Source organism: Lipophrys pholis, assembly GCF_963383615.2.
Source record: "Lipophrys pholis genome assembly, chromosome: 12".
Lineage (NCBI taxonomy): Eukaryota > Metazoa > Chordata > Actinopteri > Blenniiformes > Blenniidae > Lipophrys > Lipophrys pholis.
Window position 1 is genome coordinate 8,895,225 of NC_137641.1, and position 15,845 is coordinate 8,911,069.

The 15,845-nt window shown below is 42.3% G+C and overlaps 1 protein-coding gene across 1 annotated transcript; it reads left to right on the plus strand.

The window, feature by feature from the left end:
- Window positions 1-343: 343 nt before the first annotated feature.
- LOC308118070 (uncharacterized protein) lies at window positions 344-7,947 on the plus strand. The gene is made up of 3 exons (XM_080477292.1): window positions 344-362; window positions 446-603; window positions 4,737-7,947. The coding sequence occupies exons 2-3, from the start codon at window positions 467-469 to the stop codon at window positions 7,507-7,509; spliced, it is 2,910 nt and encodes a 969-aa protein (XP_080333418.1). The 5' UTR covers window positions 344-362; window positions 446-466; the 3' UTR covers window positions 7,510-7,947.
- The last annotated feature ends 7,898 nt before the right edge of the window (window positions 7,948-15,845 follow it).

Here is a 15,845-nt window from a genome sequence, read left to right on the forward strand (position 1 = left end):
GCATCATTTGCATAGCAATGAAAGTTAATGGAAGTTGAATTAAAGTTTAAATTTAAGTTGAAGTTAATGTGTGTCAGTTTTGAAACCGTGTCAAGCATCATGCACCAGTTTAAAACAGTCCATCATTAAAAAGGTTGAGTTTGGTAAGAGTAGGAATGTAGACGTTCAGCAGAAGCAGGGTGTGTGGTAAAATGAAGCATGTGTAATTTAGGCCGGGCAGTAGATCTTCCTATGTGTGTGAGGGTGTCGGAGGGTGTTTTATTTTTAGAAGGGCCCGCCCCTCCCCAGCAGGTCTCACAGTGACAGTATATAGGAGCGAGCCGTAGGCATCATCTGCACGTTTTCAGATTATCACTGCAAAGGTAAAGCTCCTTCTGCAAATCAGAGGCCTCCCAAAACTGGATTTAACGGTACTTGTTCTGTGTGTGTGGGTGCGTGTGTGCAGGGGAATCCGAGAAGGTTGAAGATGTCGATGGACAAGAACCCGGAGGTGGTCGGCTGCGACGCCTCCATCATGAAGAATGTGTGGGAGATCCGAGCGAGGGAGTACGACCAGAAGATGCTGCAGGAGACATCACGCATCGAGCAGAGCGCTCTGCCCTCGTAAGAACTCCACCTGTTCACCTGTGTGTGTGTGTGTGTGGGGGGGGGGGGGGGGGGGGGGGGTGCAGCTTAACCTGTAGATGATCATTGACAGACAGAAAACTCAGCTATCACATCACTTTACATATAAACCTTGTTTATCTGATGAACATACTTTACACACACACACACACACACACACACACACACACACACACACACACACACACACACACACACACACACACAAATAGCTGTGATTTCCACTTAACTTTTAGTGCAGAACTGAAAACAGGACCAGAAACCAAACTGGAGATTAAATAAACCCGTAGAATGGACCTGGTTGGTGGAGCAAACAACCTGATTGTCATGAGAACTTCTCTGAGTCTCCGTGCTGTCGGGTAGTTATAGAAAGATTCCCTCCTGCAATGATGCAAACATAATTTAATTGATATAATCAACTTGTCTTGCAGCGAACACACGGTTAAGCACTGTCCAACACACAATCGCTTCCCTCTGTAAGGCGGCACCATTACCTGGCAACAGAGCAAAACTTTAGTCTGTTTATTGAGCTCGGCTTCATCACGTTGTTACTCCGGTAATCGTTGATGCTGTGTGGTTAAACGTCGAAGCAGATATCCTCACAGCAGCTGCAGCTGCTTCCATCATAGAGCCACAGTGGCAACTGTTGGATGTGACTAGGGTATATATTTATTATGTCACAAATGACTTCAGCTGCATGTAAACGTTTGAAACACACATGCACTAAAAAAAGGAGTCATGATAACGCGGGGAAAAAAATGTAGGTTTCAAAAGGTCCGATGCAGCAGTGCAGTTGTTGCACCAATAGGTGGCAGCAAAGATACTTGGCTTCACGTTGTCAGCTGGGACTGATGGGTGACTTCTAATGGTTTGAGACAAAGCATGCACGAAGTTAAAATGTGTAGTTCTCTTAAATCACCAGCTCAAAAACGTGGAAACTATTACAAGTTAGGAAAGAAAAACAGAAAAAACAAAAACAACAGTCCTTAAGTAATAGGTCAATATGCTCATGACATTCGAAACTAAGCTGCTGCTTCTTTTCAGACAAGTTTTTACTGGATTCTTTCTAAGCAGGTGCAGCACAAATTTGTGGTTTAACATTTCAAACCGAGGTTCGTCACACAGGTATTATATTGATAGATATATCGTCCAACAGTTCCCCCCCCCAAAATCCATTATGGCCACATTAAATCACAATGTTAGTCAAATTAAATCCCTGCTTGTGTTAATTATCGTCAACCAGAAGCAGGTAGCTATTATCAGAAGTGACTGAATCGTTTGAAATATTGTGAAATCCTTTTTATGTGTCCCAAGTTCCAGTTCTGTGTCGGATGAGGCCTCAGTGCACATTAACAGGAACAGTAAAGGTCACATTTTGTTTTCTTCTTTATTTTATCATGATAAACTAGATTTCACATGGGCTTATTTCATCTTGTTACATCACTACTGCTCCATGTGTTACATGGTGCTTTCACGCAGTTTAGATATTGTGTTGTTTTGATACGTTTTTGGTAATATACTAGGATTATTATTATAACGTTTTTTTGTGTGTTTGTGGTATACGGAGCAGAAAAAGGCAAGCGGTTTACAATTTTCACCTTCGGGTTCAAAGTAAAAGTGAACATCTTTACGCCGGTCATCTTTGAAGAAAAAGGAGCGAAACCCTTCCTGGTGAACATTTAATGTTCAACCAGACGCATCAGTTTTGCTTTTGAGGATGTTAAACTCCACGTGTCCACCCACTTTCCATCCCGCTTCTTCCACAGTTAGTTAATATGAAAAAGGCTCCACATTTCGCATGGAGCAGCACGTTCCAGCTGTCGGAGTCCTCCAACAGGCTGAGAGAGCTGGGAATCTCCTTTTATATCATGTGGGACGTACCACTGGGCCCGCTCCGTTTATCTCACTTCTCAGTGCAGTTCATAAACATATAGTATTATTTACAAATTTAACATTTTGATCAGCATTTAAATGTTTTATTTAGGGGTTAGACATAATTGAAAGAATATTTTAGATATGTCATGTCCTACTTTCCCATACATGAATAGAGACCCACTTATAGCTTCTATTTTTATATCGACGTATCACTCTGTAACATTACCTCACACTCGCACATACATAAATAAACCTCAATGATCTCGAGGGATCAAAAATGTAATGGTGCATGTCAGGGTGTGTGTGCCGAGTGTACAGCGTGTACAGTACCATAGCTCGGTTAAGTTTTTAAAAAATGTATTTTTTAAGAAAAAGCCTCCTCCAAGCCCTCGCTCAGACCCCCCCACCCCCATTGCAAATCAAAGCCCCCCTCTATCAGGTGGAAGTTGCAGCACTGATCCAATGACCCTGATCTAAGATCTTACGTCATGTCAAGGTGTAAAGATGAGACGTGCTCAGGCCCCCCCTCGCCCAATCAGAACCTTTCTGGGATGTGCAGTTTAAGCTGAAAAAGATCTACACAGCTGATTAGATTATTATTACACTGAACAATAAAAATGTTTCTAATTGAATATAAATTGGAAACAGGACGATTTGTTCATAAATGCATCTCCACTGGTAAAAGTTGGGGATGCTACTGAACGAACTTGATTACATACGCGGCTTTGTGCTCAATGGGTTGGTTAACTGGGTTTATTGAAATGTCGGTGCTTCACTGCCCCCTGGTGTCTCAAAGAGGCCAGACGCTCCTCTTCATAACAGGAGAGGAGATTCAATGGGAGCTGGATGTTGCTGTTCACAATGAGAAAGCTTTTTCTAAATTTGTCTTAACTAGCTGTTGATAAATCTATTCATTAACATCAACTCATATTCACACACAAATGATTTTCCACCAACTAAATCCAGCAGGTTGACCACTGACCAGCTGCAGTCTCCCGGGGTGACGCCTGGAAAATGTGGTGATGGCCTCTTTCATATTCAAAGAAATCTCTTGGTGTATGTGAAGGATGGATAGGCTGTTGTCGTAGTGGAACGGCAGGGAGGTTTTTTTGACGTTTCAGTTCACTGAATGATCTTTCCGCTGTGCATGTTGTTACTGGAAGACGTCTGAGGATCCGAAGGCGGATTGCAATGTTGAGAAAGATCTTGATCGTGTACTTTAGAGCCTCATGAATGTTGCTGCATACTGTCCACTTCTGCTTCCAGCAGTCAATCGCTGCTGCCAGGGGCATAGGGGAGGTGACCAGGACAGCCGGAACCTTAAAAACAATAAAATAGAATTATTACACTTTTAGAATGTAATATTTCTTCCATTGTTACTTAATGTTAGTGACATGATATTAATGTATTTTTTACAAGAAAGTTCAATATCTGGACAATTATTAGATTCAACAATACACACTGATATTACCAGTGCCGCTCCCTGAATAACCTTTGAGTTGTAGAGCAGCTGGGATGAATGAAAGTGGGTGAAGAAAACTATGATGACTATGTTTCACTGATCTTTCAGTAATATCAAAACAAAGTTGCTCGGAAATTAGAATGATTATGTTTACATCTAAATTCAAACTTTATACATATTGAAAACATTTGAATCTTTAATGTGAAATATGTTATTCTCTGTTGTTATTGTCAACATTGGAGGCTAAAATCATGAACCCACCTCTGTTAAATTTGGTGGTTCGCCTCATTTTAAGATTACAACCCCAAGTTGATGGGAAGGTGAATTGCTGGGAGCTTCATTTAAGGAAGTCCACAGCCTCGCTATAGTTTATCAAAGGGAGGTTTTTCTCCAGCACACTATCTAGTGGTAGTTCCTGTGGCCAATCATGTGAGTCTAACATCTGTACCAGTCAACGTCTCGCATGTACTTTTGTGAGAGGAAGTTGTGGTATAAAAAAGGGGTCAGAACATAGTAATTTTCTTTTCCTTAATACATTTTAAGAATTGATTTGAAGACAGTTTAAAAGACACTGGATATGTGAGAATACCAAGTGATGACTTCTTTAATCAAGTTATAGTTGCAGGGGCTGGAATTAATACAAGGGGAAAGACAGGCTACATTATTGACGTCACAAAGCTACTTGTTCTTCTGAAATGAGATGATTTTCATTTTAATTAACTTTTTTTCACAGTTTCTTTAACTTTTCTTTTTCTTTTTAAATGTGTTTTCACAGCATTAACCAGGACTGGGCAGGCCGCCTATCTGCCAGACTTGGAGGACACAAAAGAGTGGAGGCTAAACCCCGTCAGCGCGTGGAAATTAAGGCAGACGACATCTGGAAGAGCAAAGAACCCATGAACTCTCCTCGTGGTGCAGGTCAAAGTCCACTTGGAAGACCAGCGGGATCACTCGGTGCAGGTTCAGGTCCCCATGGAAGGCCAGCAGGTCAGAGCAGAAGCTTTTCCACTGCATCTCCAAGCTCCAAAGAGAGAAAGGTGCAGGACAAGCATTTCAACAGGCTTCAATTACTGATGTCCATCGCCCAGAGTCAACCTTCTGCCATGGTGTGGGGGAAGTCATGGAAGTTCAACAAAAGTTTGCCGTCACCAGCAGAGGGCTCCACAGCTGGCTGGGGCCACTGTTGGATGTTTGCCATCCAGCAGCCAACCTCTGAGGAAGGCAAACCTTGGCCAAATGGGCCTAACAAGATGGATCCTCACAGCCTTCATCTCTGGAGTAAGACTGGCTACAGGATGATGGAATCACTGGACATGGACGTTATTCTTCCCAGTAATGAGTGGCAGATGTCCTGGAAAAGACACAACAAAGACGAATCGAAACAAACCTCTAAAAATGGGGATAATATTGCCGAATTTGGTTTCTTCACCACACTGGTGGAGACGCAGCAGCGCAATGAAACCAGGTCTTCATCAGAGTGGAGCGACTCATGGAGAGCCACCAAGCCAGGAGATCAGGATCCCGTCATTGTTTCAGACGACGGTTCAATGAATGAATCTAATGTTAGCGAGCATGCAAAGAATAGTGGGATACACTCCAAGTGGGAAGAATGTTGGAGGTTTGTCAACTACCAGGGAGGCAACAATGCCAAGCCTAAACTTAGAAACCATGCCTCCCAAGAATGGCTTCATTCATGGAGAGCTGCTATGGCAGGCTTCAACAATCACAAGAAGTCTGGTGGTCATGATCTCAGTCACACCAGTAATGATCACACAAAGCAAAAAGAGTCAGATTTCCCCCAAATTATGCCTCTGTCACATGAGCCAAAGTACATAGATCTTTGCCTACAGCTCTGTAATGAAATCCAGGTTCTCTCTGAGTGGAGCGAGTCCTGGCAGGTCACCAAAAACAACTTGGAACCATGTGAAGAACTACAGAAGATCCTGAAGCAATCACCACCAAATATGGAGACTGCTGTCAAAGCGAAGAGCGTGAACAACAAGGCAAAGGCACATCATTCACAACCAAAAGAAGCTGATCCATTCTATGAGCAGCTGAAACACAATGTATTATATCAGCCAAAGGACAAATTTACCCAATCTGGATTTCTTCTCAAGAACCTGGAAAAAATGCTGCCTTCCTCAGAATGGAGGGACTCCTGGAAGGTAATCAAACATAGAAAGAGGCAAGAGAGGCGGCGGATGAGGATTAACCCTTTGCAACCTTTTGGACAATCAGAGAATTCAGGAGACATGAAGCCCGCTGCCTCAGAGTGGAAGGACTCATGGAAATCTCCCAGACACTCTCTGCACCAGGAGCCTGACATGTGGCAGCAGGGTTGGCCCACCGTAGTCCCAGTCCGAGTGAATCGAGCAACAGACCAGGAACACTTCCCTGTTCTTGAGCGTCCTAAGAATGGGCCGAGTGGGGAACCTGGTTGGGGTGAATCATGGAGGTTCTTTAGGCGGCAACCTGGATCACAACCTGGAAGGGTGCTAAGCACGCAAACAACATCAGACCGGGCTGGCCACCATCCTGACAACTCATGGCGACAAGGAAGACGCTTTAGGGGCAGCGCTGACTGGCAGCCAGCCTGGATGGTCTCAGAAAATCAGTTCCACCACGACAACCCTTCGTTTACTCAGTGGAGGGAAGCCTGGAAGTGCTCCACTAACCACCCACAGCACTGGTCTGCACAACATGCTCGAGAGAGCTGGGTGGATAACATGATGGAGATTCATCCCCTGAAAGAGAGAGTTTCTCTGCAGAGCGCTAAAGCGAAAATGAGGTATTTTGACGACCAGATGTTCAGGGAAAGATACCCTGAGAAAGAATGGAAGTCATCATGGAATGCTTCGCCACTTCTTGCCCACCAAACTTATAATTATGACTCTTCAGCAATAACTGGGGGAAAACTGAGCAACAGCAACGAGCAGCAAATTGCCAACACAACTCAAAATGGAGCAAAGTGGGGAAAATCATTCCGGCTTGCAAATCCGATGCCCCAGATGGAACAACACTGGGTGGAGTCGTATCCTAATCCTTCTTGTTATCCAGTTATGTCGAGGGGAGGAAAGAAAATGCCAGTAAAAGTCTCACTCAACTTTAGTAACAACCCTGCAACCTTCAAGGCTTGGGTAAACTCCCATCGGCTACTGCAGGGTGCCAGCGCACATAATAATAACAAAAGAAAGTCTCAGCAACATGTCGACCCCAGAGTGATTATAACAAATCAGTTCAAAGCAAAGAAGCATTTATACTCCAGGATTGCGAATGACAAACAGTCAGAGAAGAAGTGGGCAGGATGCCACCTCCTGGGCAAAACACAGCCTCGACCCAAGAAGGGTCTTGGTCCAGACAAGAAGATGAAGCCTCAGAACAACACAGAGGACAAGTTCTTTGAGGAGTGGGCAGCATCATGGAGGCTCTTTGTCTCATCCGCTAATCTGAAGAAGCAAAAGTCATTTAAATCACTCTCAGGTTGGAATGAGTCTTGGAAGTTCCTCCTTCCACTTTACCAGCCTATGAATGGACCCAAAACCAGATAGTAGACGTCAATTAGTCAAATAATATGAATGATTTACTCAATAAATGTAGAGCAGAATATTTGAATGCTTACAAGTTTCCTTTATTTCACGGTATTTGAGAAGGTATTTGAGAAGGTATTTGAGAAGGTATTTAAGAAGGCATTTGAAAATAATTAACATCAGAGAACCACACGGTTAATATAAGCTGACAAGTGATTTTGTAAACTTTTTCAAACTGAATCATGCAATTCTTGTCACTGCCAACTTCAAACATCAATTGAAGGACGTTCAATCTCACAACAAACGTCTACTATTATGCCAGAGTGTGTTACGCACCGTTGTTATTACTGAATACTAGGTAATAAGACTAATGTGCGTGTAAGTGACGAAGGAACTGTAGTGTTTAGATAGATTGGAATGACATGTAACACTATTTTTTGATTAAATCTTTAAAAGATCAACGATTTGTTTGTGCTTATTTTTCAATATTCACAGGTTCATTTGAGACTTAAAGAGTGTCGCTGGAAAATGTATTGATCCCTGGGCCAATGATGAACAGAACCTTGTTTAGCAAGTATAATATATCAACCAAGTTCCTCCAACAGTTTCTTCTCGGGTGTTGTCACGAAAATTCCTAGTAAAACCTCGAGACAAAATTGAGAGAAATCGGAGCACCGAGTTAGCATCACTAGCGTGTTAGCCATTGGCTGATATCGATGCTAACTAGCCTGCCAGATAGCGACATCACTGTGCGAATCACTGAGCAGGGGCACACAGACAAACCACTGTCCGAGTCAATGCGTTCACACCGGTGTTTCTGGATACGAGCTGAACCGAGATATTAGCTGCCAGCTCCCTGACAGAGTTAGCAGTGCGCTAGCTTCGCTTCTGTGCGCCAACCATGGCTGATGGCTCACAGCGGACCTCCAGTGTGGAAGAAATATTTTACCTCTCCAGGAGCTGTTCGATCTCACAATCTAATTGGCTGGTCCTTGGATGATTAAAAATCATCCCTGAAGATTTCATACAATTCAGGTGAGTGGTTTTAGCAAAAAGTTGGTAAAATACATCCGTACATCTGTTACCGCTATCAGGTTATAACTCCAAACTGTAGTTAGGAGACCCGGTTAATTACTGAGCTTTACCTACTCAGCCGTGACTCACGTCTGCTGGTAACAAGCTTTCAGTCAGGGTAATGCTGCATGTGGAGTTGGATGGAGGGAAAACAGGGAAGACATCTGGTCATTTATTCTTCTTCTCTGACACTGAACTTTCTACTGATCTCAGCACTGGTACACACATCTGCTGCTTCGCACCAGGTAACAACTACCATTTCCAAAGCCAAAACAAGTAACAAATCCACTTCCCACAATGCATCTGAGACTTAAAGTGACAGGCGAAGCATATAACACATCCATCCGTCCCTCCATCCATCCATCTATACATACATACCAATAAATACAAGTGGACAAAAACACAATATTCGCCCCAACATTCATTGGCAAAGGTAAAGATTCAAAAAGCATTTATTAAAAACTTGACAAGTCACCAATAAACCCTCACCTGAGAGCTGTGTTGGAGATGTCTCAAGACTTATTTTCCAGCAGTCCGTATTAAGGGATTGAGACAAACCATTGAGTCTGTATGAAGGTGTAGCAGGATGGGCTCTGCTCCGTCCTCCCTGCTCTGTATTGTGTTTCAATCAGGAGGACGGCGACTGCGTGCCTTACAAAAACTGTCTTTATTCACAGAACCACATTACCCAGGATTCCCTGGGAGTGCGGGCTTTCGCCTACCAACAACAGTGACAGTTTATGAGTTATACGTCTCACTGTCGTTACACACACATACATACACAGGTCACTGTGGTATGTAACATTTACCTAAGACATCCTAAGACAAACAGGGAGCCAGTGAACCGATGCTAAAACTGGTGTGATGTGCTCGTGTTTTTTGGCTCCTGCTAAAAGTCGAGCAGCGGCATTTTGGATCAGCTGAAGACGTGAGAGTGAAGACTGGCTGAGCCCAATGTAAAGTGCATTGCAGTAATCTAAATGAGTGGTGATAAAAGCATGGATTAAAATCTCAAAATGATGCAATGACAGAAAAGGTATTACTTTGGCTAATTGCCTTAACTGAAAAAAGCTGGACTTGACCACTGATTTAATTTGTAGATCTAATTTAAGATCAGAGTCCAGTCTGATGCTGAGGTTTTTAGCCGAGTGCGTTAAGTGTTGACTTAAAGGACTCAGGTCAACATGTACCATGATGGAATCACTGGACCCAAACAACATGACCAACATGACCTCGGTCTTATCATTGTTTAAATGTGAAAAGTTCACGGACAACCAAGCCTTGATTTCAACAATGCAGTCAAGGAGTGGATTCACGGAAAAAGCATTTTCTTGATCCAGAGGAAAATAAATTTGGCTGTCGTCAGCATAAAAATGAAAAGCGATGCCATGTTTCCGGAGAATCGATCCAGGATGAAGTAAGTAGAGGGAAAACAGAAGAGGGCCAAGTATAGAGCCTTGAGGCACTCCACATATAAGAGGTGCTGCAGAGGACTCTACGGTTCAAACATTGACACAGAAACTTCTATCTGCTCAATACGAGCTGAACCAGTTTAAAGCACTGCCCTTTATGCCCACCAAGGTCTCCAGACGAGACAGGAGGATCTGATGGTCCACTGTGTCGAAGGCAGCTGTAAGGTCCAACAGAACCAGAGAACATAGCAACCAGAGTCTGTGGTCAGGAAGAGATCATTAAAAACCTTCAACGGTGCCGACTCAGAGATGTGAAGGGTTTTAAACCCCGACTGAAACACCTCCGCAATGTTGTGCTCATCCAGGAATGACTTTAACTGTTTATCATCAGTTTCCTCCAAAACCTTAGAAAGGAAAGGAACCGTCGAGATAGGCCTGAAATTTGCGAGTACAGAGGTGTCTGAGCCAGGCTTTCTAATCAATGGTGTCACCACTGCATGCTTAAAACTCATCGGTACTCTCCCATTTACCAAACTGCTATTTAAAAAGTTGAGGACAAACGGTGCCAACGTGGGTTTTATAAGATTTATTCAGAATGCTAATTTCCATATAGAACAGGTAAATGTGCTTATTTTGGATACACATTCAAATATTTGGACACAGGACACATAATGTCCATATAACGTTCACCAGCATGTGCATTTTGTAAACTAATTAATGAACAATACTTAAAACGTACACCTATAAATGCATGTTCAATGCTTCAAAATCGTGAAAAGGGAACTTTACAAGTTGAAAAACTTAAACCAAAATCACTTGCATATGCACACTGTTCTAACTAAATTTTAGACATTCTCAGCAGTTATAAAACTGTAAAACAGGTCACTTATATAATCAAAGAAAAGTCAGGAGCATGCTGAATTTGTAACGATGCTCATATGCTGTCAAAACATTTCTAAACAGTGCAATAGTGCAGCCTCCTGAACACACACATTCACCATCATATCGTCACATCCATTTGTTGCAGTTTCAGTCAGTGAGAAGACTGGCACTGCATGCATTCAACCGGAGAGCTGTAAGCAGAGTGTATCTGCTGAGGTGGACTCTGATGCAGTCATTTAAATGTTCATCGGTCAGCTTCTGCTTCTGAACTTTGATTTTATTATGTTCATGTCTGAAAAGGCTGATTCACACAAATATGTTGACCCAAATAAAGCTTCCATTTTTTTAGTGCAGCCCGATGAAGATTTTTGTAATTATCTGGCTCAACCAAACTCCAGAAATGCTGTGAATGCTGCTGGGATTTTAGCCGGACATCACTTTGGAGATTTATGACCTCCATCGCCACAGGATCAACACAAAATAGTTCAGCCATCTCTCTTGACAGCTCACTGATGTGTACATCCAGGAAGGGGTTGGCAATAAATGTCACACAAGGCTCCAGTTTGTCAAAGGGTACGTCCGAATTGTCCCTCCCAACTCCTTATCTATCGACTTTACCTTAACCCCGTGGATGACGTTATGGGGGTTAAGGAAAGGTGTTAGAAGGCTTCCTAAAGTAGTTAGTGAAAGACGATCATGTTAGTGTGGCAGTTGGACAGCACTTTCACTTAGTGACGTCATAGTAATGCGACTGTGGCGCAAATTAGTGACGTTCGCCTTCGCCTTCGTGGTGGGGAAAGAACAATGAGTTTCCAAAAATGGACTACAAAAAGCGCATTTGGGTTTTATATGATTTAAAGTTGCTCAAGGCAGATTATTGAAGTTCCATTAGGACATGCTTTTCGCCCTCCTTAGTAGCGATAGGGGAAGATTGGATTCATGATTGTGTTTACAGGGATCCACAAACAAAAGGCTTTGTCTCATTGGTATATGGTAAAATCCAAAGGCGAGCTTCTCCTTCCCTTCACCATATAAAGACCAGATGGGAGGAGGATCTCAGCCTACGGATATCAGATGTGACCTGGCAACTGGCAGTGAGTAGAGTGAACGCGTCATCCATTTGTATTAGACATGGTCTGATTCAATTCAAAATATTTCACAGGCTTCATTTCTCCCGGAGCAGACGAGCTAAACTAGATCCAAATGTTGATCCAAGATGTGAAAGATGTCACCAGACCGAGGCCACCCTTCGGTCACATGTTTTGGCTGTGTCCTGACAAGAACCGGCATCAGAGATCACATCACTCCAATACTAACCTCTCTTCATTGGCTCCCTGTTCAATCTAGAATAGAGTTTAAAATCCTTCTTTTAACTTATAAAGCTCTTAACAACCAGGCTCCATCATATCTTAAAGAACGGTTAGTCCCATATCTCCCTAGAAGAACACTTCATTCTCAGAGTGCTGGCTTACTGGAGGTTCCTAGGTTTTCTAAAGGTAGAATGGAGGCAGAGCTTCCAACTTTCAGGCTCCTCTCATAAGGAACCAGATCTCAGTTTCAGTTAGGGTCAGTTAGTCTCTCATTTTAAAACGAGACTCAAGACCTTTGGTTATGGTTTTGGATCACTGGCTAATTAGCTGGGTCCCATCCACTTTTGACCCCACCCTAGGGTTAGGGTTACAGGACCAACCCTAGCTGAAAGTGGCTTGCTTTGCTTTATCTGAAAACCACCCCCACCATCCACGCCCACTATAGTAGCTCCTTATCTCTGGAAACCAGAATAAATAGGGTTAGGGTTGGGGTTAGGTGTTGGCCTATATGCCACAAGCTACATTAGCGTTTAGTTGGTTTTCAAAATGAAAGCCCAACACATTTTTCAGAATAAAAGTAATTTTTGTTAAAACCTTCAAAATTTATATTTGATCAATATTTAAATGGGCCAGAGGCCATGATTAGGCCGACTCCAATTCATTCTGGAGTGGTAGTTTTGTAGACTTTGTTCTTTTAAGAAAAAAATCCATCCAGACATTACAATGACTGGGAGAACACTGATTTGTTACTGTTGTTTGAACACATGTTTTATTATGATAAAGTATTTTCTGTTTAAATAACTTTTCCCAAATTGTGTTCTAGATTTTAACTCTTAAGAGAACCTCAAGAAGTGGGGCCTTGTTAAGGCTCAAGTTGAACTGTTGCTGTTTTCTGCCATCAACAGCAGGGTCTTGTTACATTGGGGGTTCTCCCAGAAGGAAATGACCTGCCAGAGTAAAAATTCTGCATGTCTCTATGTAGACTTCAGAACTAACAATAAATATCTGAGACAGCTGATTGGATCATTGTACAGATTTGGTGCACACATCATCAGTTTGTTCTGCTGAGTCACAACACACATTGACCCACCTGGCTTCGTTTGTAATTCATTCCACTATTCTTCTAATATATTGCTGTTTACAAATGTGTAGTATTAGCCAAGACTGCTGCCAAACCCCAAGTCTGATAAATGATGTTGACACATTTCGATAGTATCATGTCACATCACTATTGCATCAAATGGTATCATGTCTACTGCCAGTAAAAACAGCTGTGAGAACATAATTCATACTCCAACTACTTTTGACATATCCACTGAGCAATCATTAAATGTCCACTACAGCCAGTAGAGTGGAACCTCTGAGGAGTGGACCTGATAAGAGCAGACACCCTGTACTAGGCGGACACGTCACTGTGCACGGACACATATTTTACTGTTAACACACCTTAATGAGTGGACAACCTGCCAAACGTGGACAACAGACTTGTTTTCCTGGCAAATTTCAAGCTGAGTCACACAAAACGGGCAAAATATTTGGGCTGGATCCGATGACGTTGTGGTGCCAGGAGATTAGTTTTGAGCTCTGAATAATTTAGTTTATGTTTCACTTCAGGAGTTCTGAGCCTCTGGCTCTTTATTTGCTTTTAAATTATGATTGTTCAGACGGGGAGATGAAGGATCTCCTCACACAAGTGCCCAGTCGGCTCTGGCGCACAGATCACACGGTCACAAAATTTGGGCTGCGAGGTCGACCTCAGGGGGTCGGAGCGGAGCCTAGCCAACAGGGGCAGATGACGATTTTGACGCCATGCGTCCTCTGCGCACACAAAAGTTTCACTTTCCCTTAACAGCAGACAACGTAAGGCCTGTGGGCCAAAACCGACCAAGAGGCTCCAATCTGGTCCAACAAACCCACCAAGCAAGGAGGTTATACAGGATTTATACACGTTGTTTTTTTTTTTTACATTTCATTGTATTTTGCACCAGAATGTTCCATTAAAATTGACTTCATGTTGAGATTGTAATAATTTTCAGTACTAACTGTTTGATCTTGCAAAAATATAGACTTATTTCATTCCATACACAGTGACCACAACAAAGAAAAATTTTTGAAGTGTAAATTTAAAGGTTACAGCAATATTTTACCAGTCTGGTACACTCAGGATGAAACTGGACTGTATGTGGTCCCTGAAGTAAATTAAATCTTATTTAATAATTATTTTGTATACATCTTATATACATGTATATATATGGTATACATCTTTCAATGTATACAACGTTTAATATCAACTGGTCCTACAATTTGTCCTCGTGACCCTCCAAAGAGAGGACACCTGTCTTCAGGGGACATTTGCCCTTGGATTTTAGGGCGTCCCTACATCAGGTTTTACTGTATCAATTATAAAATACTAGAATTCCCAGACGTGGTACAATTTCAAACTACACAAATGACATATAAAGCAATAGACAACAAACTTCGTAAAAATACTCAAAACTTGTTTTTAAACAGAGATAGTTTTTTTGTTGTTGTTTTTTACAGAGATGGGGGTTATAGCTGGAGAGGGGATTTATAGTTAAAACAGGGTAGATTTTACACAACACTAAAGTCATTCAGTCTTTCAATATGTGGAGTGAGGTTGTGGAATGGATTAGAAGTGGCGCTCAGGCAGTGTCTGTCACGTCCCCTCCCCATGTCTCTGATTGTTGATGTTCCCTGCGTCGAGATGTCCTGCGTGCTTAGTGTTTCCCTTATGTGTCTGCTTTCGTGTTTTGAACCCTCTGCTTGTTTTTGGACTTCTGCTTAGATCACACCCCCCTGGACTCCTTCACCTGCTCCAGAGAGACTGTAAATAAAGACCTATTTTTGAACCTGATTCCATGTGTGAGCGTCTGCTCTTGGGTCCCATTCGGGTGTCCAAACACGACCCAGTTCAAAAAACAGTAAAAAAAAAAAAACGTTTTCACTAAGTACAGGGAAGAAGATGGGCTGTAGACATTGGCGTAAGAGGATTTAGTACCTATTTATAATTTTTCTTATCAATTTGAATATATATATATTTGTAAATATGAACAGATAACCACTGGGGTGTAGAATGACTAACTGTTGAGGTGGAGAAGGGGTAGGAGTATGTCAGCTTAGGCTTAGTCCTTCTCCTTTTTAGATATGTTGGGGCATTATTTATTTAATTACTCATTTTTTTAGCTTACCTTAGCTTTACGTTTATTTAGTTTGTGTGCTTTGTATTTATTTGTTTTTGTTGTTGATGTTTTGAGTGATTCATATTGAGTCCACATCTCTGAAATAAACTTTTCAGTTCAAAACATTCTATGATAAAATCTTCTGTTAACGGTCACCCCCAGTTCAAATCATTCCTCCGTCCTGCGTCTGCACAAGGACAAAACAACCGTTTCCCTCTGTGGAGACGAAATCGACCGTGCCACTTTATGTATGGAGGGTATCACATGGAAAAACTGTTGAAATAATGTGAGCATGAAGGCTTTTACCAAAGGATCGTAGAGGCAACGGGACCTCAGTACGCAATCAAAAACCTTATTATGCCTACACACACACACACACACACACACACACACACACACACACACACACACACACACACACACACCATAAACATTCTGAGCGTGTAAACTATAGTTGAGATTGTCAAAGGGGAATTGTA